At 42.8% G+C, this 27,291-nt stretch overlaps 1 protein-coding gene across 1 annotated transcript in view; it reads left to right on the top strand.

Moving 5' to 3' along the window:
- Positions 1–221: 221 nt before the first annotated feature.
- tmc2b (transmembrane channel-like 2b) overlaps positions 222–27,291 on the top strand; it is a 110,402-nt gene continuing 83,332 nt past the window's right edge. The window contains exons 1-7 of the mRNA XM_070870711.1: positions 222–234; positions 416–472; positions 2,363–2,843; positions 6,623–6,769; positions 9,476–9,566; positions 17,879–17,960; positions 22,811–22,917. Coding sequence (XP_070726812.1) covers positions 222–234; positions 416–472; positions 2,363–2,843; positions 6,623–6,769; positions 9,476–9,566; positions 17,879–17,960; positions 22,811–22,917 — 978 coding nt within the window. The remainder of the gene's footprint in view (positions 235–415; positions 473–2,362; positions 2,844–6,622; positions 6,770–9,475; positions 9,567–17,878; positions 17,961–22,810; positions 22,918–27,291) is intronic.

Raw genomic sequence — 27,291 nt, 5'->3', positions numbered from 1 at the left:
AACAGTCTTAAATGGCTGACTCCGTATCCTGAGACTATGTCCCCTAGTTCTAGACTTTCTTGGCAGGGAAACAGCCTCTCAACTTCTACTCTGTCAATACCCCTCAGAATTTTATGTTTCAATGAGATCACCTCTAATTTTATTAAACTCCAGGGAGTATAGGCCCAATCTAGTCAATCTCTCATAGGACAACCCTCAATCTAGTGAACCTTTATTGCACCATGTCTAAGGCATGTATGTCTTTTCTCAGATAAGGAGACCAAAACTGTGCACAGTATTCCAGGTGTGGGCTCATCAAAGCTCTGTGCATTTGTTAAGAATAAAGCAAAATACTAGTTACTTTGTGGTTTTGCATACTGACTAAAGCAATAAATCAAAAAAGCATCTCAGTGCAAAATCAAATTCTTGTTTGCAGTTGGAATTCAGATAGATGATGATGAAATGACTGAGTCAGAAGAAGAAGATGATGATGGTAAGACAAACATAATTACTTCTTTGAAAAATGGTTGTTGGAATGTTTAATGATCAAGCTCACCAACAATAGGCCTTCTAAAACTAAAACAGTTAAAATTATTATACTTAACAATTGCATTCAAAATCATATCTTTGCTCAAACATTGAAACAGAGAACCCCGTAAGCAGGAGGCAGTAATGTGTCAGCCTTGGCTCAGTGTTAGTACTTTTGACTCTCAGTCAGAAGGTTGTGGGTTCAAGCTCCAGTCCAGAGACTTAAGTGCATATTCTAGGCTGATACTTCAGTGTTTTAGTGAGGTGTGCAGCACTGTTGGAGCTGCTGTCTTTTGGATGAGACATTAAACTGAGGCCAAGTCTGCCCTCCACTGAAACTATTTGAAGAAGGAGAGGAGAGTTCTCCCTGGTGTCCTAGCCAACATTTATCCTTCAACCAACACCACAAAAACAGATAATTTGGTCATTTAATACATGCACAAATTCACAGGCACATTTCTCTACATTGCAACAATGAATACATTTTTAAAAGTACTTTATTGGCGTTGAGGTGCTTTGGAGTGCAGGTGCAGCGTCCAAAATCCAGAGTTCTGGAATCCGGGCCGATTGGTGGCAGGGTCGTCTGGAATCCATAAAATGTTCCAGAATCTGGACCCTGCTGACCTCGAGGTGTCGCCGCTACCCAACCTCGGGTCTCACCTCGCCGCCCGACCTTGGGCCTTGCCACACCACTCCGCTCTGCTGCCCGACCTCGGGCCTCACCTCGTTGCCGCTGCCGAACATCGGGACCTCCTCGCTGGCCCGCCCGAACACCTCGGGGCCTCCCCGCCTGCCTGCCCGACCAGCTCTTCGGCGGCGGGGCCCGCCCGAACACCTCAGCACCCGGCGACCTGAACAGCTGTTCGGCGAGCACCCCCCCCCCCTCCCCGCCACGACTTTCTGACGTTCCGAAATCCGGAAATACCCGAATCTGGGCTCGGGTGTTTCCGGATTCGTGACATCAGAAAGACATTCCAAAATCCAGCAAATCGCAAAATCTGGAATGACCTCGGTCTCGAGGGTTCCGGATTTGGGACGCTATACTTGTACTCTGAAGTAATGCAAATTATTTCTTTGTTACAATCACTGGAATATAATATGTCTGGTGGTAAATGTATGTTGTTTCAGCTAGAAAACTATCTAAAGTCCTTAACACTTGACAGTCCAACATTCGCACCCAGAATACATGAGCTAAAAGATACGTATACAAATCCATCACATTTACTTGAAATGTAAGAATGATGCTTTGGCTGTGAATCATAAAATGAAGTTTTAAATTTTCTTTTACGCTATAGTTACAGTAAAATCTGCCGGATTATGACTTTTTATATACTTTGACATTGAGGTGCAACTTGTATTCTGCAACAAATATTCTGAATCTTTACAATAACTGTTTCTTTTGATTTTTTTTGACAATTATTCTCGCCTTTTATGACTTCTCTCTCTCCTGAAAATGTTAACCTGCTAGGGTTCGGTTCTGAGAGTGTTGGGCATCTTGTCTAAGGAGCTCTACACCATCAGTAAGCTTAGACACTGAGCTGTTGCACTATGGGGCACATGACCATGAAGCCTGATCCTGCCCTCACCCGAGATCTACATGCTTGCAAGTTGCAGCAGGTATCACTGGGTTGCAATCAGAAGAGGGAAGTCTGGTTGATTTTCCGTTCGCTGTCCCAGGGGAATTAAGGCCAATTGTAGCAGCCATCCTGCCACCCTGACTGAAATCGGCTATCTCAGCACAGATAGGAATCAAACGTGGGACTTTCGGGTCTATATAGCTCAGCTACTCTGCCAATTGAATCATCAGAGGAGTTTCCAAATGTTGCTGGTTTTAACATATTTTCTGTCAATGCAGAGGTAGAAGAGGATGTGAAGCAACCAGAGAAGAAAAGAAAGCAACAAAATAGTAGAAAACCGTCAAAAGCATCTCAGGATGAAGAGGATAGTTCGGAAGAAGATACCAAACCCAAACAAAGGAACAACAGGAGGAGACCTCCCGTTCAGAATGGGACAAAAAAGAACAAGAATAATAAAGATGATGAAAGCGAAGACGATGAAAGCGAAGAAGAAGCAGCTAAAAATTCAAGGAAGAAAACAAGAAACAAAAAGAATAGTAAAGTAGAGGAAAGTGATGACGACAGTGAACTAGAGGGAGAAAATAAGAAAACGAAAAAGAACCCAGCACGCAGTAATAATAAAAATAATAGAAACAATGGAAACAAAAAACAGAAGAATGAAGATAATAAAAAGGAGAAACAAGCAAACCAAAAAGACAACAAGAAGGGTGAAAAGGGCAATAGGAAGGACAAGAAAAAGAAGAAAGGCAAATCCTCCAGGTATTTGGTTGCTGTTTACTGTGCGTGGACACTGACCATGTATTACTGTAGATATGAAATTATTCTAGTGCAACATAAGAACTTGATGGCAAGACAATGAGGTAAATATGCCAGCTGCCTGTATGTATTTCGTAAGCCATAAGGCTGCATACAGTTTTGCTCTGTATATTTATAGAAGGGCATTGGTACTTTGAAATGTCCCATCACATAATAAGAACATAAGAAATAGGAGCAGGAGTAGGCCATTTGGCCCCTTGAGCCTGCTCTGCTATTTAATAAGATCATGGCTGATCTGATCATGGACTCAGCTCCACTTCCCTGCCCGCTCCACATAAACCTTTTACTCCCTTATCACTCAAAAATCTGTGTATCTCCACCTTAAATATATTCAATGACCCAGCCTCCAGAGCTCTCTGGGGCAGAGAATTCCATAGATTTACAACTCTCTGAGAGTAGAAATTCCTCCTCATCTCAGTTTTAAATGAGCGGCTCCTTATTCTAAGACTATAGGCTCAAATTTCCCCAACACTTTTTTCTGATGCCCTCACTCGAGGTGTGCCACTTTTGTCCACCTCCAAGCGCGCCAAAAATCTTCCTCCCGATTCTGGCCGCTCCCCAGCCTCTCCTCGGTGATGGCATAGCGTGACCCAGTGTATTGGGGGCGGAGCAAGGTCCTGGCACTGAAAACAGTGCCGGGACCTCTGCACATGGGCGCTAGAGTCTGCGCGCATGTGCAGTAGCTCCTGGCAGGCTGAATCTGTGAGTGCACGCTGTGTGGGAGGGGTCCGAAGCACGCCGTCCCTAGCCCTGGCCGAATGGACTCCCTCATCGGCGGCCCGCTGCATTCCCTAAGGTAGGACTTCTATTTTTTTTATTTGTTATTTACTGATTGATTGATTGCTTATTACTTTGGTCTTCGTGCTTTAGGTGCAGGATTCCTTCTATTTTTTATTAATTAATTGCTTATTACTTTTAGTGCTTGGTGCAAATGTACTGCTTTGTTTAGTGCTTAGTGATTTAAATGTATCTATGCTTCTTTAATGTTGTTGTGAAGGTGTTTAGTACTTTGTAAGGTCCACTTCCCTCCCCTCCACCCCACCTCATTTCTGGCTGTCTGCTCTGATTTCTTAAATCACCGCAACGTTTTTCTGAACGTACAGGAGTGCCCACTTACGCTGGCCTAAGTTAATTTGGAGTAACTTTTAGCTGGCTAAATTTGCTTAAATGGCCAAAACAGGCGTAAGTGGCTGGTAACGCCCCCTTTTGGAAAAAAAAACTAAACTTAAAAAAAAACCTAACTAACTCACTTACACTGGAGCAAATTAAATGGCCAGAATTGCAACTAAAAAGATTGTCCAGAGAAATCGAGTTGCTCCAAAAAAAATAAACAACTCCTAGGGAAATTTGGGCCCTATGTCCCCTAGTTTTAGTTTCCCCTATGAGTGGAAATATCCTCTCTGCATTCACCTTGTCTAGCCTCCTCATTATCTTATAAGTTTCAATAAGATCACCTCTCATTCTTCTGAACTCCAATGAGTATAGGCCCAGCCTACTCAACCTATCCTCATAAGTCAACCCCCGCATCCCCAGAATCAACCTAGTGAACCTTCTCTGAACAGCCTCCAATGCAAGTTTATCCTTCCTTAAATACGGAGACCAAAACTGTACACAGTACTCTAGGTGTGGCCTCACCAATACCCTGTACAGTTGTAGCAGGACTTCTCTGCTTTCATACTCCATCCCCATTGCAATAAAGGCCAACATTCCATTTGCCTTCCTGCATGGAACATGGGCTGAGCATTTAATCGAGTGAAAATAAAACTCGATAGGAATTATATTCTACCTTTTGGATAAGGAAATAGGGAAAGAAGAGGAAGGAGGAGAACCAGCTGTCACATATTGTGCTTTGAATGAAGTGCACGATTATGGTTATAAAGAGTTAATCAATGAGCAAAGCCCAGGAGATTTCCAGCATCAGAGATGGCAATAAAACAGAGCCCCTGATTCTCTTGCTTCCTGTCCCCACCTTAAGATGGTCCTAAAGAGGTTTTTTTTTAGGGATAGGCATCCTTTAGGGGCTGAGAGTGATTTGTACTCATCATCATAATCAAAGGAATGAATACACTTTTTAAAGAATATTAAATAAAAATAGAAAATATTGGAAATACACTCCAAATCTATCAATAACTGATGTTTTAGGAGTCGGTTTTTCATTAACACTTTGTGATCTAATTAAGGACCTTGACCTAAAACATTAGACTATTTTCTCTTTTCAAATGCTGACAGAGTTATTGTGAGTTTCCATCATTTTCACTTTTATTTCAGATATCCAGCATATGCAGTATATTTTTACTCAATGAAAGAATCTTACTTGTTTGTGCTGCACATTGTTCACTTGAATTGAGCAATATTCCAAAGCATCTGAACCCAGACAGACTATGAGAGCAGAATTGCCCGGTGCAATGTGAGTGGGAAAAGTCAGCGAGCAGTCCCGATATCCCCTTGCTCCGTACCTGTACTATCCAATTTAACGTGACCACCTCTTGTCCGGAAAAATCCCTTATCCAGAACAGGCCAGGTGCGGAGGGTTCCTGATAAGGGACATTCAACCTGTAGTCAGTTCGCACACTGCAATGTCCCACAAACAGCAATGAGATACATGGCCAGTTTTTAGTTATATTGGTTGAGGAATAAAATTGGCCAGGACATCAGGAGAACTCTCCCGCTCTTCAAGTAGTGCCATGGAAACTTTTGCGTCCACCTGAGAGGGCAAATGGGGCCTCAGTTTAATATCTCATGAAAGAACACCATCTCTTACAGTATAGCACATCCACTAGTCAACCAGGATTATGTGCTCAAGTCTCTGGAGTGGTGCATTAACCCACAACCATCTGACTTCGCGGTGAGATTGCTACCACTGAGCCAAGGCTGACACTGCATGGCTAGTTTTTGAAAAGTCACTTTTGTGACTTTAATTTTCTCTACATTGACCTGTTCCCAGAACGAGGTTTGGTGCAGCCAGGAAAGCAAAATCTTCATTACTGGCTTATATAAGTGGGTTGAGAGTTCATCATGCCTCCAGCGAGCAAAATTGATGGCCTCAGCATCCAGCAATGTTGGCAGTACCCATGTATATTTGCCACTAGCAGTGGTTTTCCTACAGTAGCACAGAAGACAAATCACTTCCAGGGTTTTCTTGAGGCATTAGTGCTGCCTTCTTTATATTATACTGCCGCTGTCTGAGTCAGGGTTGCTTCTAGCAGTACAGCAGTAGCATAAATATTACTCCCCGTTTTTCACATCCCTTTTCTGTATTGCTATTTGTGTTTTGTGCAAAACTTCTCAGTGGTGAAATTATCCTATCCTGACTGATGCTAGATAAGCATTGTAGCCTAACCCATGATGAAATATTTAATTTCTTATTAAATAAAACTTTGTGTGATATTATTTAGACAATAATGTATATAAAACCTGTGCACATTCTTTTCAGCTAATATTATGTCAAAGTTGTACACCCATCTAATCAAACCTTTCGTCAGATGATATGAGTATGTGTCAGCAGCAGGCACGGTTTCCTTTAAGTTTTGGCTTGCTGAAATGAATGGAAGGAAAATTTGGCAGGTTCTGTAAGGAGGATGCAACCCTCCCAGACAGAATTTCACTTCTGCATTCTGCGATGCTTAATACCCAGGCAGTAAAGATGAAAATCTACTCCAATAATTGCCCTGAACCATCCAAGGTGTGAATTGTTTACAGCTGTTATACTTTTTCCTTGACAGCTCATCATCAGGTTCATCACAAAGTGAAGATTCTTTGTCAGAGGGAGAACTTGCCAAAGTTTTGGAAGAAGTGGAAGAAAAGAAGAAGCTAGTAGCAATCATGAGGACCAAAGCCTGGCGTATGAAAAGGAAACTTGCGAAATTAAGGTAATTGATTTGCAATTTCTGCATAATATTTCAGTCCTCTTCTTCACTTAAATTATCTACATGCTATAGTTAAAATTACCGTTTAAATAATATGATATTCAACAATTTTAAACAATCTGTATTCATCTAAAAAATAAAATACAAAACAAAATCTCTCCCTAAGATTGTCTGAATCACAGTTCAAGACTCTGTTTAGCCAGATCATTGCATCATGCACACATTTTTCAAGAAATGAATCTTGAAATTACCCTCTGTGAATATTAGGATACAGATGATTAATGTGTTTGTGTAAAATTCCTTTGTCCATTGTTTTATTTTAACAGAAGGATTAACCCATTTTTTGCAGATTAATGCATTAATTAAAATAGTGGACAAATATGTTAATCTTTTGTATGCTAATATTTGTACAATATGTGATTGTAATTTGCAAAAAAAAAATCTTGACTGTTGAAAAATACAATGGTTAAGCAGACCGGTGATTCGTTTAGTTAGGAAAGGCATTCGGACGCATTCATGGTGTAAAGGTCAGTTAAGGGTTTTGTTTTCAAGGGATTGAATATGCCATTACAGTCTGTAGATGACAGTAGAACTATTCTTGTCTTGAACCAGAGTGTGTCCATAATCGAGTCCAGTTGAAGTGTCCCATCAGTGACCAGAATTGGTCCCACTGTATCAGCCATCTTCAACTGAGCCTTTTGGAGGGTACATTCCAATTCTCTGAGCTAGGTTTATTTCTGGATGAGACTAGTTAGTGTGAAGTTAATTGTAAGACAAAGTAGTCATCTACATTTTGGCTTCTTATGTGATATCTGACCAAATTCTGTTGATGGTTTGGCATAACATTTGAAGACCAGTTCATGTGCATTCAAGGTATTTCTGAGTTAATCAAGAACAAATGTAAAAAGGAATGTTCAGTATTGAGGGTACATGAATGATGGTGTGAAAAGGGCACTGATTCTTGCAGGTGTCACCATTTATATTTTGTATTCAATTAATTTTTATTGAGTACTTCCGATGGGCTCAAAATTGGCCTACCACTTTTTTCGGCACACTCACCGGAGATGCGCCGACTTTCTGCGTGGAAAAGTGCTCCGAAAAAATCGGTCCCCACTTTAGCCGCTGTCCAGCCTCTCCCGGGTCTTCGCACAGCGTGGCCAGTCGGGTTGGGGGTGGAGCCAGCGTTTGAAAACAGTGCCGGGTTGTCTGCACATGCGCGTTGGAGTGTGCACGCATGTGCAGTAGCTCCTGCCTCCAGTGTGCGTGCTGCAGCGTGGGAATTCGGCATAATTGATACTAGTTAGAGGTATGCCTGGCCTGAGAGACAGAAGCAGGAGAAATGTTTGGACCGGACATCAGATCGTGCCATTCGGGGAAAGAGCAAGCTCGATTCGGAAAAGATTGATTTTGCCAATTGTAATTTTTGTTATTGTTGGGAAAGACCATACACACAATTATTTGGAATATATCCATTTGAGTCTGTCAAATTACTTTGAAAAGTGGGATGATGATGATCATCATACCAGCTGCTGATGGGTCCCGCCCCTATCCCAGGCCGAGCGGCCTAGCGTACAGGCCGGCCTGCTGCCTTCCCAGGCTGAAGATGAAGGTAGGGTAGGACTGACTTCTATTTTTTATTTGGATATTTTGAAAAAATTATGTAAATATGTTTTGTCTCTTGTGAATAGTGGTGACCATTTGTCAAGCCTATTTACCTGGTGCTATTGTGAAAGAAGAACATAAGTGACGGAGGAACACTGAGAGAATATCATATTTATTGAAGTAGACTTTATTTAGACAACATGGGCTCAATTTTGGCCCAGTATAATCATTGCAAACAAATAGTTGTTTAAATTAGTTGTGAGATTAGGGCAATTTAATTCAACTATCTTTTACTTCTTTTTTTTTTGTAGTTTAAGCTTCCATGAATGCTTCTGTTGTATAGTAAATTAACTTTACGAAGTTTGTCATATGATGTCCTGTACAGCTGTTTGATCCTATTCACGTTATTTAGTTAAGTTATTAAATTCTGCTGGCCTCCGATGTACCTACCTGCGCTGCTTTCTTCACTCCGCAAGGGTTTTCACAAGTGGCCACAAGTGGCTACATACGCTGGTCTAAGTTAGTTTGGAGTAACTATTAGCTGGCCAAAGTGGCCTAAATAGCCAAAATGGGCATAGGTGGCTGGTAATGCCCCCTTTTGGAAAAAAAAACGAAAAAAATCCTAACTAACTCACTTACACTGGCGCAAATTGAATGTGCAAAATGGGGATTTTTAAGATATTCCAGAAAAATCAAGTTGCTCCAAAAAAACGGAGCAACTCCTGGCCAGTTTTGAGCCTGGAGGCAAGTACATTTTTTAACTTATCCTTATCCATTCGATGATTCATCATTGCAAAGCCAAAGAACATTAATTCAGACAATGTTTTCTTCTTCAGGGTTTGTGCTTGAGTGAACTGACTGAGAGACACTGAAAACAATTAACTCAATTCATCCAGGCAGTGGAACTCTTGCTTATAATGTTTTGTGAATATAACAGATATGAAGGAATTTCACGGCAGTTCCCCGGGTCTCGCGCCAGGGTTATGGTGGGAGATCAGGAGAACCTCTGTGGAACTTCAGGGCTGAATAATCCTACCCCCCTGAACATGTAAAATGATTTTCAGCAGCTGCTATCTTATTAAATCAGTTTTAACTTCCATTTATTAGGGAATCTCAGGCATTTGTGGAGAAATTTGAAGGAGCTCTGGGGAAGGGGAAAGGTCGAAAGTTTTATGCCTACAAAGTGATGATGACGAAGGTTAGTATACTGACCAGTAGCATATCTGAGCCTGTGCCCTGCACCAATGGGCTGTAAGGAGCTGTAATAGATGTTACTGTTTCTCATAATAGTGGCAGTGTTCCCACTTCTTTAAGGCCTCTTGTAATGGTTAGCTCCAGACCTGGACCTAGCTTCCCTTGACAAGAGAATGGTAACTGGAATTGGGTGAGCGGGGGCCAGCTGCTCCACTTGGACAAGAGTTACCTCAGTCCTTGAAGACTCCAGAAGAATCTTCCCGGCCATTCACCTCACAACCTTTCATAACTCAGGGTGCACCTCATAAAAGTAGTAGATTAGGAGCTAGAACAAACAAAGTAGCTGGCATGAGGGGTAGACACTGTGGTAAGATGTAGTTGCAGTTATGATGAAGGAAATTATTGAAAGCTTTTGGTGAATTTTGTTGTGAAAAGTAAAAATTGTTCGACCACATGGACTTCAGAGTTCATTTCAATGGATATCTACAACTTAGCTTGTCTGATGACATGAGAGTGTGACTTCTGTGCTGTGGAGGTAACATACAGAATGCAGTTCTTTATAAGTCAGTTGGGGTAGGGGGTACAAGTGGGGAGAAATGTATTTGGTTTTGCAACTTTTATTTACTCAATGCATTCAGTCATAAGTTGCTGCCTCCTTTCTCTGGCTGCTGGCTGATGAATCCTCCTTCCTGGGCACCCTCCTCCTGATGGAGGGACTTCTCCCTTCTCAACATCATCATCGTCCTCTTCAGCATCATGAAGGCCTAATCCTTTCTGCATGGTGATACTATGCAGAACACAACAAATAACAATGATTCTGGAGATTCTTGTTGGACTATACTGCAGGGCTCCACTATACTTAACCTGGTGCCTAAAATAAAACTTAAACATGCTTGTGGTCTGTTCTATTAAATTTTTCTAGTTCCGGGAGACTCATACTTGTACTCCCCATTTTCTGTGGATGACCTACTGGAGTCATATGCTGTGAGTGCAGGGGATATCATTAATCACCAATCAACCACCCTGATATAAGTTTCTGAGTCATCAACGCAGGTATGGTGAATTGGCACATGCAAGAAATGTCCTGACAGCTTCCTGGGTAGTAGGCATTAACATGCATGGTAAGGTGATTGGCATCACATACCAGCTGGATGTTTATTAAATGACTACCTTTCCTATTCATGAAATTGAGGGGGTTATTTTCTCGGGCTTTCAGTGCCATGTGTTTTGTCAGTTGCTTCTTGCACCCGTGGAAACCATCGCTAATCTATTGAATTGGACAGCTTGCTCTCTTTGTTTCACAAGTTCTGTGGAAAAGTTAATAAACTGTAAGACCCACCTAAGTAGGTGACCATCTTTATGCAATATTGTGCTGCTGCCTGCTTAATGTAACAATGGTCACCCAAGGCTGGCTGGGAAAATAAGGGGACAAATATCACTTGCGTGTTTGTCTAACATTTCAGTAGAATGAAGATTGGGCAGGTTCTACAATGGACAGGTGTGCTGCTCCACCAGATCAGGTGGTGAAGGTGAAAATTGCCCCCTATTCATTTTGCGTATTATAAGTACAACATTGTTTTAAAAATTGTGATTATCAGTGTTAGTGAATGAAATACTTTGTCATTTTTTCCATCCAAGGTCAACATTAAGCATTCTCAAATGAAGTATAGTATAGGTCGATGTAGAGTATAGTTCAAGGTACTGAGCCTTAATAATATAACTTCAACTCCAGTCGCTTGTGCCCTTGCTGCTTTTCTTGATGGCACAGCTGGAGCTCAAGTGATAGTAAAAACCCATATCTTAGAACCAGTCGCGACTCTAGCCAAACTGTTTCAGTACAGCTACAACACTGGCATCTATCCAACCATGTGGAAAACTGCCCAGGTATTCCCTGTCCACAAAAAGCAGGACAAATAAATCGGCCAAATACCACCCCATCAGTCGATTCAATCATCAGCAAAGTGATGGAAGGTGTCGTCGACAGTGTTATTAAGCGGCACTTACTCATCAATAACCTGCTCACCGATGCCCAGTTTGGATTTCACCGGCACCACTCAGCTCCAGGCTTTACTGCAGCCTTGGTTGAAATATGGACAAAATAGCTGCATTCCAGAGGTGAGGTGAGAGTGACTGCTCTTAACATCAAGGCAGCATTTGACCGAGTGGTATCAAGAAGCCCAAGTAAAACTGAAATCAAGTGAATCAGGAGGAAAACTCTCCAATGGTTGAAGTTATATCTAGAACAAAGGAAGATGGTTGTGGTGTTGGAGGTCAATCATCACAGCCCCAGGACATCAATGCAGTAGTTCCTCAGGGTGGTATCCTAGGCCCAACCATCTTCAGCTGCTTCATCAATAACCTTCCCTCCATCATAATATCAGAAATGCAGATGTTTGCCGATGACTGCACAGTGTTCAGTGCCATTCTCAACTCCTCCGATAATGGAGCAGTCCATGCCAGCATGCAGCAAGAACTGGACAACATTCAGGTTTGGGCTGATAAGTGACAAGTAACATTCGCGCCACACAAGTGCCAGGAAATGACTATCTCCAACAAGTGAAAGTCTAATCTCCGCTCCATGACATTCAACGGCATTACCATCGTGAATCCACCACCGTCAACATCCTGGGGTCCACCATTGACCAGAAACCTAACTGGACCAGCTACATAAATGCTCGCCACTTGTCTGGATGAGTACAGCTTCAGCAACACTCACAAAGCTTGACACCATCCAGGATAAAGCAGCCAGTTTGATTGACACCCCATCCACCACCTTTAACATTCACTCCCTCCATCACTGACGTACCGTGGCTGCAATGTGTACGATCCAAAAGATGCATGCAGCAACTCACCAAGGCTTCAGCAGCACCTCCCAAACCCGCGACCTCTACCACCTAGAAGGACAAGGACAACAGGTGCATGGGAACACCACCACCTCCACTGTTCCCTTCCAAGTCACACACCATAGAAACATAGAAAAATAGGTGCAGGACTAGGCCATTCGGCCCTTCGAGCCTGCACCGCCATTCAATAAGATCATGGCTGATCATTCCTTCAGTACCCCTTTCCTGCTTTCTCTCCATACTCCTTGATCCCCTTAACATTAAGAGCCATATCCAACTCCCTCTTGAATATATCCAGTGAACTGGCATCAACAACTCTCTGCGGCAGGGAATTCCACAGGTTAACAACTCTCTGAGTGAACAAGTTTCTCCTCATCTCAGTCCTAAATGGCCTACCCCTTATCCTAAGACTATGTCCCCTGGTTCTGGACTTCCCCAACATCGGGAACATTCTTCCCGCATCTAACCTGTCCAGTCCCGTCAGAATCTTATATGTTTCTATGAGATCCCCTCTCATCCTTCTAAACTACAGTGAATAAAGGCCCAGTTGATCCAGTCTCTCCTCATATGGCAGCCCAGCCATCCCTGGAATCAGTCTGGTGAACCTTCGCTGCACTCCCTCAATAGCAAGAACGTCCTTCCTCAGACTAGTAGACCAAAACTGAACACAATATTCCAGGTGAGGCCTGACTAAGGCCCTGTACAACTGCAGTAAGACCTCCCTGCTTCTATATTCAAATCCCCTAGCCATGAAGGCCAACATACCATTTGCCTTCTTCACTGCCTGCTGTAACTGCGTGCCCACTTTCAGTGACTGATGAACCATGACACCCAGGTCTCGTTGCACCTCCCCTTTTCCTAGTCTGCCGCCATTCAGATAATATTCTGCCTTCGTGTTTTTGCCCCCAAAATGGATAACCTCACATTTATCTACATTATACTGCATCTGCCATGCATTTGCCCACTCACCTAACCTGTTGAAGTCACCCTGCAGCTTCTTAGCGTCCTCTCACAGCTCAGACTGCCACCCAGTTTAGTGTCATCTGCAAACTTGGAGATATTACACTCTATTCCTTCATCCAAATCGTTAATGTATATTGTAAATAGCTGGGGTCCCAGCACGGAGCCCTGCGGCACTCCACTAGTCACTGCCTGCCATTCTGAAAAGGACCAGTTTATCCCGACTCTCTGCTTCCTGTCTGCCAACCAGTTCCCTATCCATGTCAGTATATTACCCCCAATACCATGTGCTTTGACTTTGCACAACAATCTCTTATGGGGTACTTTGTCAAAAACCTTCTGAAAGTCCAAATACACCACATCCACTGGTTCTCCCTTGTCCATTCTGCTAGTTACATCCTCAAAAAATTCCAGAAGATTCGTCAAGCATGATTTCCCTTTCATAAATCCATGCTGATTGATCCGATCCTGTCACCGCTTTCCAAATGCGCTGCTATTTCGTCCTTCATGATCGATTCCAACATTTTCCCCACTACTGATGTCAAGCTAACCAGTCTATAATTACCCGTTTTCTCTCTCCCTCCTTTTTTAAAAAGTGCTGCTACAATAGCTACCCTCCAGTCCATGGGAACTGATCCCGAGTCGATAGACTGTTGGAAAATGATAGCCAATGCATCCACTATTTTTAGGGCCACTTCCTTGAGCACTCTGGATGCAGACTATCAGGCCGTGGGGATTTATCGGCCTTCAATCCTATCAATTTCCCAAACACAATTTCCCGCCTAATAAAGATATCCTTCAGTTCCTCCTTCTCACTAGACCCACTGTCCCCTAGTACCTTCGGAAGGTTATCTTCCTGCGTGAAGACAGAACCGAAGTATTGGTTCAATTGGTCTGCCATTTCTTTGTTCCCCATTATAATGTCACCTGAATCCGACTGCAAGACATTTGTCTTTACTAATCTTTTTCTCTTCACATATTTATAGAAGCTTTTGCAGTCAGTTTTTATATTCCCTGCAAGCTTTCGCTCGTACTCTATTTTCCCCCTCTTAATTAAACCCTTAGTCCTCATCTGTTGAATTCTAAATTTCTCCCAGTCCTCAGGTTTGTTGCTTTTTCTAGCCAATTTATATGCCTCTTCCTTGGCTTTAACACTATCCTTAATTTCCTTTGTTAGCCACCTTCCCAGTTTTATTTTTACTCCAGACAGGGATGTACATTTGCTGAAGTTCATCGATGTGATCTTTAAATGTTTGCCATTGCTTATCCACCGTCAACCCTTTTAGTATCGTTTGCCAATCTATTCTAGCCAATTCACTCCTCATGCCGTCTAAGTTACTTTTCCTTAAGTTCAGGACCCTAATTTCCGAATTAACTTTGTCACTCTCCATCTTAATAAGGAATTTACCATATTATGGTCACTTTTCTTCAAGGGGCCTCGCACAGCAAGATTGCTAATTAGTCCCTTCTCATTACACATCACCCAGTCTAGGATGGCCAGCTCCCTGGTTGGTTCCTCGACATACTGGTCTAGAAAACCATCCCTAATACACTCCAGGAAATCCTCCTCCACTGCATTGCTACCAGTTAGGTTAGCCCAATCAATGTGTGGATTAAAGTCACCCATGACTACTGCTGTACCTTTATTGCACACAACCCTTATGTCTTGCTTGATGCTGTCCCTAACCTCACTACTACTATTTGGTGGTCTATACACAACACCCACCAGCGTTTTCAGCCCTTTGGTATTCCGCAGTTCCACCCATACCGATTCCACATCATCCAGGCTAATGTCCTTCCTTACAATTGCATTGATTTCATCTTTAACCAGCAACGCCACCGCGCTTCCGTTTCATTTCTGTCTATCCTTCCTAAATGCTGAATACCCTTGGATGTTGAGTTCCCAACTTTGGTCCCCCTGGAGCCATGTCTCCGTGATGCCAATCACATCGTACGTATCCGTTAACTGCTATCTGTGCAGTTAATTCATCCACCTTATTCCGAATACTCCTCACATTGAGGCACAGAGCCTTCAGGCTTGTTTTTTTAACACACTTTGCCCCTTTAGAATTTTGCTGTAATATGGTCCTTTTTGTTTTTTGCCTTGGGTTTCTCTGCCCTTCACTTTTATTTTTCTCCTTTCTATATTTTGCTTCTGCCTCCTTTTTATTTCCCTCTGTCTCCTTGCATAGGTTCCCATCCCCCTGCCATATTAGTTTAACCCGTCCCCAACAACACTAGCAAACACACCCCCTGGGACATTGGTTCCGGTCCTTCCTAGGTGCAGACCGTCCAGTTTGTACTGGTCCCACCTCCCCAAGAACCGGTTCCAATGTCCCAGGAATTTAAATTGCTCCCTTCTGCACCACTCCTCAAGCCACGTATTCATCTGAGCTATCCTGCGAATTCTACTCTGACTAGCACGTGGCACTGGTAGCAATCATGAGATTACTACTTTTGAGGTTCTACTTTTTAATTTAGCTCCTAGCTCCCTAAATTCGCCTCGTAGGACCTCATCCCATTTTTTACCTATGTCGTTGGTACCAATATGCACCACGACAACTGGCTGTTCACCCTCCCTTTTCAGAATGTCCTGCACCCGCTCCAAGACATCCTTGACCCTTGCACCAGAGAGGCAACATACCATCCTGGAGTCTTAGTTGCGACCGTAGAAACGCCTATCTACTCCCCTGACAATTGAATCCCCTATCACTATCGCTCTCCCACTCTTTTTCCTGCCCTCCTGTGCAGCAGAGCCAGCCACAGTGCCATGAACTTGGCTGCTGCTGTTCCCCCCTGATGAGTCATCCCCCTCAACAGTACTCAAAACGGTGTATCTGTTTTGCAGGGGGATGACCACAGGGCATCCCTGCACTACCTTCCTTGCACTGCTCTTCCTGTTGGTCTTCCATTCCCTATCTGGCTTTGGACCCTTTACCTGCGGTAAGACCAACTCGCTACACGTGCTATTCACGTCATTCTCAGCATCGTGGATGCTCCAGAGTGAATTCACCTTCAGCTCCAATTCCGCAACGAGGTCCATCAGGAGCTGGAGGCGGATACACTTTCCGCAAACGTAGTCATCAGGGACACCGGAGGCGTCCCTGTATTCCCACATAGTACAGGAGGAGCATAACATGTGTCCGAGTTCTCCTGCCATGACTTAACCCTTAGATAGACTTAAATTGGCAACAACAGTGCTAAAAGTTACTTACTGATAGAGAAAAGATAAAAGAAAAGCTACTTACCAATCACTTACCCCCTTGGCTGTGATGTCACCTTTCTATTTCTTTCTACTTTTTTGCCCTCTCCCTGTAGCTGCACTGGCTGGCCTTTTGTAGGCCTCTCGCCGACCCCGGACTCATGTCTCTCCAACGCACCTCCCGACGCCTCTCGCGGCCTTTTGTAGGCCTTTCGCCGACCCCGGACTCACGTCTCTCCGACGCACCTCCCGACGCCTCTCGCGGCCTTTTGTGGGCCTCTCGCTGACCCCGGACTCACGTCTCTCCGACGCACCTCCCGACGCCTCTCGCGGCCTTTTGTGGGCCTCTCGCTGACCCCGGACTCACGTCTCTCCGACACACCTCCTGACGCCTCTCGCGGCCTTTTGTGGGCCTCTCGCTGACCCCGGACTCACGTCTCTCCGACGCACCTCCCGACGCCTCTCGCGGCCTTTTGTGGGCCTCTCGCTGACCCCGGACTCACGTCTCTCCGACACACCTCCTGACGCCTCTCGCGGCCTTTTGTGGGCCTCTCGCCGACCCCAGACTCACGTCTCTCCGACGCACCTCCCGACGCCTCTCGCGGCCTTTTGTGGGCCTCTCGCTGACCCCGGACTCACGTCTCTCCGACGCACCTCCCGACGCCTCTCGCGGCCTTTTGTGGGCCTCTCGCCGACCCCAGACTCACGTCTCTCCGACGCACCAACCTGACTTGGAAGTATATCACTGGGTCAAAATCCTAGAACTCCCTCCCTAATAGCACTGTGGGAATACCTTCACCACATGGACTGCAGTGGTATAAGAAGGGGGCTCACCACCACCTTCTCAAGGGCAGTTAGGGATGGGCAATAAATGCTGGCCCATGAATGAATAAATTTCGAATAAATTCTTACTACTGTGTAGCACAGCACATTGGAACAACAAAGCAGTTTGCCATCTTGCTGCCATTACTCTTCTATCTACAAACAGGATGAAGCAATTAAATGACGATATTGGAAGGTAAATCAGTTTTTAATTCATAACTTAAAAAAAACTTAACTTTATTTTTGATATTAAATGCTGTTTTATTCTCAAGGGTTTATGCCTGTCTGCACAAAATAGAAAACTTTACTCCCTTGGAGGAAGGCCTAAAAGTACATTATGACAAACATGTTTTAAATCATTTTATTAAAGATTATTGTTTGGGATGTATCTGCACAGGAATATTTTAGGTTTTGAAGTGTATATATTTATACTTTTTTTTAGGACTATGAAAGGCCGACCATCATTTGCATGTTTATTTAATATTTCAGAAATGGATCAAATTTAAAAGAGACTTTGAGAATTTTAAGACTTCATGCATACCTTGGGAGATGAAAATAAAAGAAATTGAGAGTAAGTATGTTTAGTCAACTAAATATACTGTATTATATAGTAGTTGCAATAATATTGTAAGTAGATATTAGAACTTTCATTAACATATTCATTGCAGTATATAAATATAATTGGCACATGTAAATTATAAAGCAGTCAATAAATTCTATATAAATGTAAGTTCTTTCTTTCTTAATTCAAGTATTCCTGTTGACCCATCACCATGTGCTTGCTAATCTAAATTGGCAACTCCTTGATTTTAAAATTCACATCCTTGTTTTCAAAACCCTCCATGACTTGGCCCCTCCCTATCTTTGTAAATTCCTCCAAACCTACAACCCTACAAGATCTCTGCGCTCCTCTAATCCTGCCTCTTGCGCATTCCCTATTTTCATCGCTGCACCAATGGCTGCTTGCCTTCAGCTTCCTAGGTCCTAAGCTCTGGAATTCCCTCCCTAGACATCCCATCAGTGTGAAGTGGATTCCAACTCTGTTTTTAATGGTAAAAGGCTAATGTGCTGTATATTCCAATCCTGCCATTTTAGTTATTAAATACGTGCTTTAAAAAATCTACTGATGCATGGTAGATGACAAAACAAAATGAGGCTTCAAATAGGATGGGTTTCCATGAAGTCAAAAACACTCTCCAAAAAACTAGATGACACTACTGTTATAAATACCAAGTTCTAAAGCTGGAATAATATGAGGTAGTCTTGTCTCCTTTCATAGAAGTCTCTAATACACTCTCATGAAAAGGAACAGACCATCATGAGATAGGTGACAAATAATACACTGCCCAAAGTCCAGTCAGAACAACCATCAGAACAGTAAAGATTATTCTGTTTTCCACCATTTATCATATGAATAAAATTAATTCAAGAGGAATGAGCCAGGATCCAGGTCATTGCATTGATTCTTTTCAAGTTCTATTTTAATGACATCCTAAGCACAAAATGAAGGAACATCCCACTCTTGATTGGGCTATGTATTGTGGAAAACTGCCCTAGAACATTGAAGGTTCATTCCTGAATCCTACCAACACATATTGGATGTTCCAAATGTAAATTATCAGATGCTGGCTACTTACACATTTATTTAGGCTTTAGTTTGAACCATGACCTCCATTAGATTCCATCAATGGAATATTTCGCGGTAAATTACTATGTCTGTAAAATGGTAGTTTGCTGCCAAATATTCCATTGGGGAAGGAGCATAAAGATGGCAGTGGTGGGGGGTGGCGGGGGGGAGAGAGGGAGGTATGGGGGTGGGGAGGGGCGATAGGTGGGTAGGGAAGGGGGCGGTTAATTGTATTTTGAGTCTGATGTATATCAGGGACACTGATACTTTTCATTGCCAACATCATCATCATCATCATCATCATCAACATCAACACTTCTATAGTGATTCCTGCCAATTGGTTTTTGCCAACAAGCCTTCTTTGAGTTTTGTATTGGTTGCTGACGTGTTTTCACTTGAACCTATGGCTGCGATTTTGCCAAAAGTGGCGAGACCAGTGCGGCCGGCATTGGTGTGGGGAACGTGCTCCCGGGTCCATCCTGCCCTCTCAACACAATCTTTCATTGATGGGGCTTGTTAAGCCTGCCCGGCCAATTAACAGGAAGTGGATCTGATGATGCGTCATCAGCAGGTTTCCTTAAAGGGACCATGGGCAACTTTTTTTAACAGTTGTTCTGTCCATGTTCTGCAGCATTGAGTTGCTGCAAACACTGACAAACAGTGCACAAAGATGCACGGCAGCACCCAGGCTCTCCTTATGGAAGGAGTCACAGCACGCAGGGAGGTTCTCTTCCCTTTCAGTGGATGGAAGAGACCTCCCCAGGACACCAATGCAGCCTGGTTGCACATTGTGCAGGAGGGCACAAGCAGACTGTGCCACTCATCACATCCCCATCACTTTGCCTTCCCTATTCTACCCCTGCACGTCCTCACTCCCACCAGCTAACCTTGCACCTCCACCTATCCCTCTATCTACATTATCACTTCCCCATCACACTAGGCATCCCTCACACTCGCCCTCATCCTTGTCCAATCATACCAAGTAACAACACACAAGGGTAGGCACTTGGGTGTTTTTAGCCAATGTTCATGTTGAGTTTCTGCTAATGTGTTGTCAAACATTGAAATTTTTATTTTGAACACTTTGTGTTCTTGGACAAATTTGTGTGCACCTTTGGAAGTGGCTTAGTGAGTTGTAGTGGATGGTCAGACATAAGGATACCCTGCACATTGGTGATGAGTGTGAAAGGAATGGCTTGGGCATTGCAGGGATGATTTATGGTGTTGGTGTGAGGTGGTGCCAACCCAGGCAGCAGTGTGGTCAGGTGCTGATGCCCTGTGTCCTGTACAGCATCAGGTGATTGCGGAGAATATTGTTGTTGGTGATGCTGGTGTGTTTAGTGATGTTGGTGTTGGAGCAGATCATGGTGGGATTCTGAGGACCGAGGTGAGATTTTTTCAAGGGCACTGATGCTGCTGGAATAGATGGCAGGTGAGGTTGAGATGACAGAAGCGCTCTGTCAATGATGAGAGAGGTTGCTCCAAGGAGGTGGCAATGAATAGAGTTCACTGCAAACACTTCCAAACTGCATACAGCTCAAAAGTTACTTCCAAATCCTCAAGGCTTCAGCTTCTGACATTGTAAAGTGAACAGCTGTGAAATGGCAGCTTTTATACCACTTCTGTAGCTGTCAAATAGCCAAAGCAATGGAGAGTCACAAAGAACTCAACACACTTACCTGGCGTGAACCCCGAGGGACAGCAAACTCGTTGAAAGCTTGGTAAAATGGTAAGTGCCTGGGTAAAATCCTTTTAAATACCTTTAAATTACACTTAAGCATCTTATTTGACTGGCCTGCCGCTTTGTGTCAGGTCTGTGATCCGCACGCAGACCTGACAGTTGTGAGAGCAGACTCCCGCCCTGCTGTCAATCAAGGCCATTTTGACAGTGGGCCCGCCTCCAAACTCGCACCCGCAGGGTTGGGAAGATTCCGGCCTGAGTGTGACATCCTTGCTACTATCATCCTAGGTAGGATGTCCGAGTATTTCTATTTTTATTTGTTCCTGGGATGTGGGTGTCATTGGCAAGTCCAGCATTCATTGCTCATCCTTAATTGCCCTTGAGAAGGTGTTGGTGAGGCACTTTGAACCGCTGCAGTCTGTGAGGTGAAGGTACTCCCAAAGTGCTGTTAGGGAGGGAGTTCCAGAATTTTGACCAAGTGATGATGAAGGAACGGTGATATATTTCCATGTCAGGATGGTGTGGAACTTGGAGGTGATGATGTTCCCATGCACCTGCTACCCCTTGTCGTTCTAGGTGGTAGAGATTGTGGGTTTGAGTGGTGCTTCGAAGAAGCCTTGGCGAATTGCTGCAGTGCATCTTGGAGATGGTACACATTGCAGCCACCGATGGTGGAGGCAGTGAATGTTGAAGGTGGTAGATGGGATGCCAATCAAGTGGGCTGCTTTGTCCTGTATGGTATCGAGCTTCTTGAGTGTTGTTGGAGCTGCACTCATTCTGGAAAGTGGAGAGTGTTCCAACACACTCCTGAGTTGTGCCTTGTAGATGGTGGAAAGGTTATGGGGAGGTCAGGAAGTGAGACACTCGTCACAAATACCCAGCCTTTGACCTGCTCTTGTTGCCACAGCATTTATGTGGCTGGTCCAGTTGCGTTTCTGGTTAAAGGTGATCCCCTGGGATGTTGATTCAGCGATTGTTAATGCCGTTGAATGTCAAGGCATGGTGGTTAAATTTTTGCATTTTGGCGATAATCATTGCCTGGCACTTGTGTATCCTTGTGGGGCTCCTCCTGGTGAATAAGGAACCTTCAAAAATTAAAAAAAAACTTGGTAGCCAAGATCCTGGCTGCCGCCGGGAACGTACAAAGGGTATTTCTGCGCTCTGTGATAGCAGTGTGGAGGTGTGCTGCATGAAGCATTGATTTGAGATAGAGTGATAGCACTTAATTCACCTTCTTCTGAACAAGATTAAAATCATCTTTCACTGGAAATTCAGCACAGTAGCCCTGGCTTTTCACTTAGACTAAATCAGACAGTGCATAACCTCAATGTCCTCCTTTAACCCTGAGCTGAGCCACGCACCACATTTCCTATCATACCAAGACAGCCTAAGTTCACCTCTGTAACTTTACCTACTTTTTCTTTACCTCACTCCCACTGCCGTGGATGCTCTCATGTCTGCCTTCATCACTTGCAGACTCGACTTCTCCAGTATTATATTTACCACAGCTCAAGCAGACCTCTAACTCAGTCAAAACCTCATCGTCCACATTCTGGTCCATACTTAGACCCACTTATGTATCACCCCTTTCCTAGCTGACCTCTATTAGCTCCCTGTCTCCCAGTATATTGGCTTCAAAGCGCTCCTCCTCACACCCGCATCCAGCTCATACCATCCATTTTTCTGACCCATGTCTGTTGTATATCCTTTCTTCCTCTGTCTCAACAACAGTGGCCACTATACTCTGGAACCCTGTTCCTAAATCCCTTCAATTCACTACAACTCAGTCAATCTTCAATGACCTCCTCAAAACCTATTGCTTTGACCATGCCTTTGGTCACCTCCCTAACTCAATACTTGATACACCTGCTGAGTGTCCATTTCCCCCTCTTTTTATTGTGTAGTAACCTTCACATTTTATTATGTTAAAGGTGCTATATAAGTGCAAGCTGTTGTTGAACATTGAAAGCTATTACTGATACTCATTTGCTTAGAAACCAAATGGCATTAAAAAATTGAATCGGATAGTGAAAATGTGAACATTAAATCTATATGTTTTCAAAAAGTAATTTTAAACTATATGCGATTTATAAAAACATTTCTTTTATCACAGGTCACTTTGGTTCCTCCGTAGCTTCCTATTTTATCTTCCTACGGTGGCTCTATGGGATCAATCTAGTTCTTTTTGGTTTAACCTTTGGCTTGGTTGTCATTCCAGAGGTGGGTCTTGAGTTCTTGATTATAATTCCAGCCTAAATATAAAAAAATCACAGCGTTTAAAAAACTCACATGTTTTATGTCAAATGAAATTAAGGACAGTTAATTCTTTGAATTATCCTCACATCTTGCAGAATCAAATCACCAAAATCTAATTTAAAAATTGCTGAATATTGCGTAAGTGGAATCTGATTAAGGTACATTCACACACAGCGGAGGCAATTGAAGGCAATGGAAATAAAAATCAGGAGAGATGTAAAATGGGTCGTCGATTCACTACCACTCGTTTTACACTATCGCAAAAACTCAAATTACCCCCAATGTGTTAATAGTTTGTAAACAGGAAACGTGTGACTACGTTAAATAACAGTTTGGATGTATAAATATAAGCCAGATAGTTGCTCATAGTCAAAAATAAAATATTTTATCCATTTAGCTCATGTCCATATAAACCTAATTGTTGCTGTCATTGTTGAAACTTTGCAGACCATCTTTAATTATTATGCAGCTAAGTTGAACTGGCTTCTGTGGCTTTCCTCTCCCCCTATCTGGTTTAAGTATCTTGCTCATCTCCTTTCAAAGCCTGATGATACAGCCCCTATTTTATGTATTTACATAGTCCTGCCACTACCCTACATTCTACCTGGCTCCAAACCTCTCCAGCTCTTGCTTCTATTCTCACAAGTTTCTTGGGTCTCTGCCACAATCTCTCTGGCTTCGTCATTCTTCGGCCTGGGCTTTCCTCATAAAACCTGCCTGAATTCAGCTGCCAGGCAGTATGGCAAAGGGAGGTAGGGCAGGGAGACTTACTGTCAAAATTCTGCCCTGCGAAATGCATTGTTTTTCTGTGATGACCCCAAGATAGGCGGATTCTGCTCCTCTTGAGCCCACTTTGCCACAAGTAGATGAAGGTGACGTGTGTGGCTTCATTGTGCCTAGGATTTCCTTTAGTTTCTATTCAGTTCTGGCCCCCAGGAAACACGGCCATTTTCAAACTGGCCTTGTTAGGTCAAGTATGATGTCCTAGAGATGGGAACACACAATGGAGGCCATTTCTTACGCAGATCAGCGATTTTGCAGGACAGGAAAGGATGGAAGCAACTGCCAATGCAGAAGCCTGTTGAAATCTTGGGTATTAAAGGTTATTGCTAAACATTTCAAGCATTTTTAAAATAACTTAATTTTAAGGAAGTAATGGATTTCGGTTTTGGAATTCCATTGTTCATGTGCTTTGACGAAGGGAATGATGAGGACATGGAGGAGAGGATGGCAGTCAGAAGAGTGCAGCAGCATACACAGCAACATATCGTGCTTGACAAACATCATAACCTTCTTTGAGGAGATAACAGACATGGTAGATGCAGTAAATGCCATGGTTGTAGTATATATAGACTTTAGGAAAGCCTTTGACAAGGGAACGCATGGGAGATTACTAGAGAAGATGAAGAGGTGTGCAACTGAATGAAACATTGGTTCGAAAGGACAAAAAAGATAGAAGTTAAGGGTATTAATTGTATTGAGGTCAATTGGGTATTAATTGTATTCAGGTGGTGAGTATTAATTGGGAACTTTCTTGTGTTGATATATATGGCAGCAGGCTCATGAAGAGGAGGCTTATCTTGGAGATGGACGTTAAAACTTGAAAGCCTCATGGCCATTGTGGAAAATGACAGAAAGCAAGTTTAAATCGTTGAAGTTTGATTACCCTCTGCTGTTCTCGGAGTTTGAACTGTATGACCAGTAAAGAATGAGGTTGATATATGGACACAGGTTACTACTCAACCAAAGAGAAAATAAGGAATGGCCTTGCTGTCGCTTCCTGAATGAAGTAAAATCAGAAGTAAGATATTTTCTGAGATGAATGCAACTCAATTGGATAATGAGGCAGGTTTTGACTGTCTAATAGAATTCCTGGATAAAATCTACCCCGCATACAGTTGAAGTACATGTGCTATCTAATATTGCATGATTAAAGGAGTCTGTGACGAATATATTCATCACAGGATTAAAACTCCATGTGACCAGCATAATCTGTTCATATTCATCATTATCTTCATCCTCTTCTTCAGAACTACTTTCTTCATATGTCATTTCAAAAACACTGCGTCTTCACTCTGGGCACTTCGCCGCATAATGATATTTAGTTCTGTTAAATGTCTATGACGCCCGATCAAACATTGATAGATTTTGGAAAATGGATGGTTATTCAATGGAAGACAATATCATGGACTTTAACAAATTGTACAAAAGGTTGACAAAGTTCAATTTGGGAATCCTTGGATGGTAATAGCATTCATATTACTAGATTATGCTAAGATGTTTCCTATGGGCAGGCAGCTGGTCCTAGCTGGTGTCCAGTTCTCTGAAAAGGAGACTCTATTGGATCAAATGTCCTCTGCTTTAAAAACAATTCTGGGAAGACAGTCATTCTCTTCAGCCTTCATGGAACAAATGAGGCATTCCGCTGTGACACGAGGAATAGAAGATTTGATGTTTACCAGGTTTTGAAATATTCCAGATACTGGGTGTAGACCATCTATGTAATGGAAGGATTAAAGATAGACAGAATGGTGATGAAAGCATGTATGGCAACTCCGGTTATACAAACAGATGATAAAATTTGGACAGTAATAATGGGCGAATTAATTCCAGGCGTATCCAAAGAAAAGTCAATATATGCTTTAGATGTGACTCTTGAGTATCATTATACGGCGAATTGCCCAGAGCAAAGACGCAGGGTTTTTGAAATGACTCACGAAGAAAGTAGTTCCGAGGAAGAGGATGAAGATAATGATGAATATGAACTGATTATATTGGTCACCAGTAGTATTAATCCTGTGATCAATGTGTTAGTCACAGACTTTTTTAATTGTGCAGTATTAGTGCATGTACTTCAACTGTATGTGGGGTAGATTGGTTAAAATATTATCATGATTTGCTAAATAGTGAAGATTGACACAAAGTTAAGGAATATAAAATTACTCCATGGTTTAGGTTTGGAGATGACAACACCTTGAGGTCACTCGAGAGTGGTCATTCAATGTAAGATAGCTGAAGTAGCCATTTTATAAGTATGGATGTAGTCTTTAGTGAGATACCTATGCTTTTGAGTAAACCTTCCATGAAAAAGGCACAAATGAAACTTGACATGGAACATAATAAGGCAATTATTTTTGGGAAATCTGCAGTTTACCCAGTCAGGACATTATTGTATCCTCTTAACAAGACCTGATGTTTCTCATCAGAGTGTTAAGCAAGTACTGTTAGGCAGGGAATAATCAGCCATGATCTTATTGAATGGTGATGCAGGCTCAGGGGGCTGAATGGCCTACTCCTGCACCTATTTTCTATGTTTCTATGTATTAATGGCATCAGGCGATCAGGATGAGAGAGAAAAAAAAACACATTTACCCTCCCCACTTATCAACGTTTAAAAATCCTGCAAAAATATGCAGGTGTAGTTGATGAGTATACAAGCCTAATACAAGAGATTAGTAAGAATTATGAAATCTGTAAGAAGTATAGAAGTACGTCCATGTCCTATTTTAAGTCTTCCATTGACTTGTGAGTTTAACAAGATAGTTACCATCGATCGAAAGGTATGGGACAAAATGTTTTCATATTGCCTTTTATTGACATGGCTACGAGATTTAGTATTTCTACACTAATGTATAAAAGGAGAAGAAGGTTATTATAGATTAAATAATGGAAACATGGACAGAGCCTGAACTTGGGACATTAACAAAGTTTTTGACTGATAATTGAGCTGAATTCACTAAAGAGGAGTTCAGAGTGTGAGAATATGAATATCATTGTCATGAATAAAGTAGCTGAGAGCCCTTGCAGCAATGGTCTTTGTGAAAGGAATCATGCTGTGATTGATGACATGGTGCATAAAATTTTGGCTGAACGAACAGAGTGTAAATTGTCAACTGCCTTAGCATAGACAGTTTGCACACAGAATTGTTTTCAGATGGTTGGAGGATATAGTCCTTACCAACTAGTCTTTGGGCACAATCCCAAATTACCTTCTGTTCTTTGTGATAATCCTCCTGCTCTAGAAGATGCAATTAATGGCATATTGTCTGAGCATGGAAATGCTTTGCACGCAGGGAGACAGGTTTTTACCAAGGCTGAGGCATGAGAAAATTCGTAGAGCACTGAGGCATCGTTGGGGACAGCATCAAACAAGAAATTAGGGATGCGTGCAATAAAGGTACAGCAGTTATCATGGGCGACTTTAATCTACATATAGATTTGGCAAACCAAACTGGTAGCAATACGGTGGAGGAGGATTTCCTGGAGTGTATTAGGGATGTGTCGAGGAACCAACTAGAGGGCTGGCCATCCTAGACTGGGTGATGTGTAATGAGAAAG

This window comes from Pristiophorus japonicus, chromosome 1 (assembly GCF_044704955.1).
Source record: "Pristiophorus japonicus isolate sPriJap1 chromosome 1, sPriJap1.hap1, whole genome shotgun sequence".
Classification (NCBI taxonomy): Eukaryota; Metazoa; Chordata; class Chondrichthyes; family Pristiophoridae; genus Pristiophorus; species Pristiophorus japonicus.
This window is presented reverse-complemented; position numbering and strand designations above follow the sequence as displayed.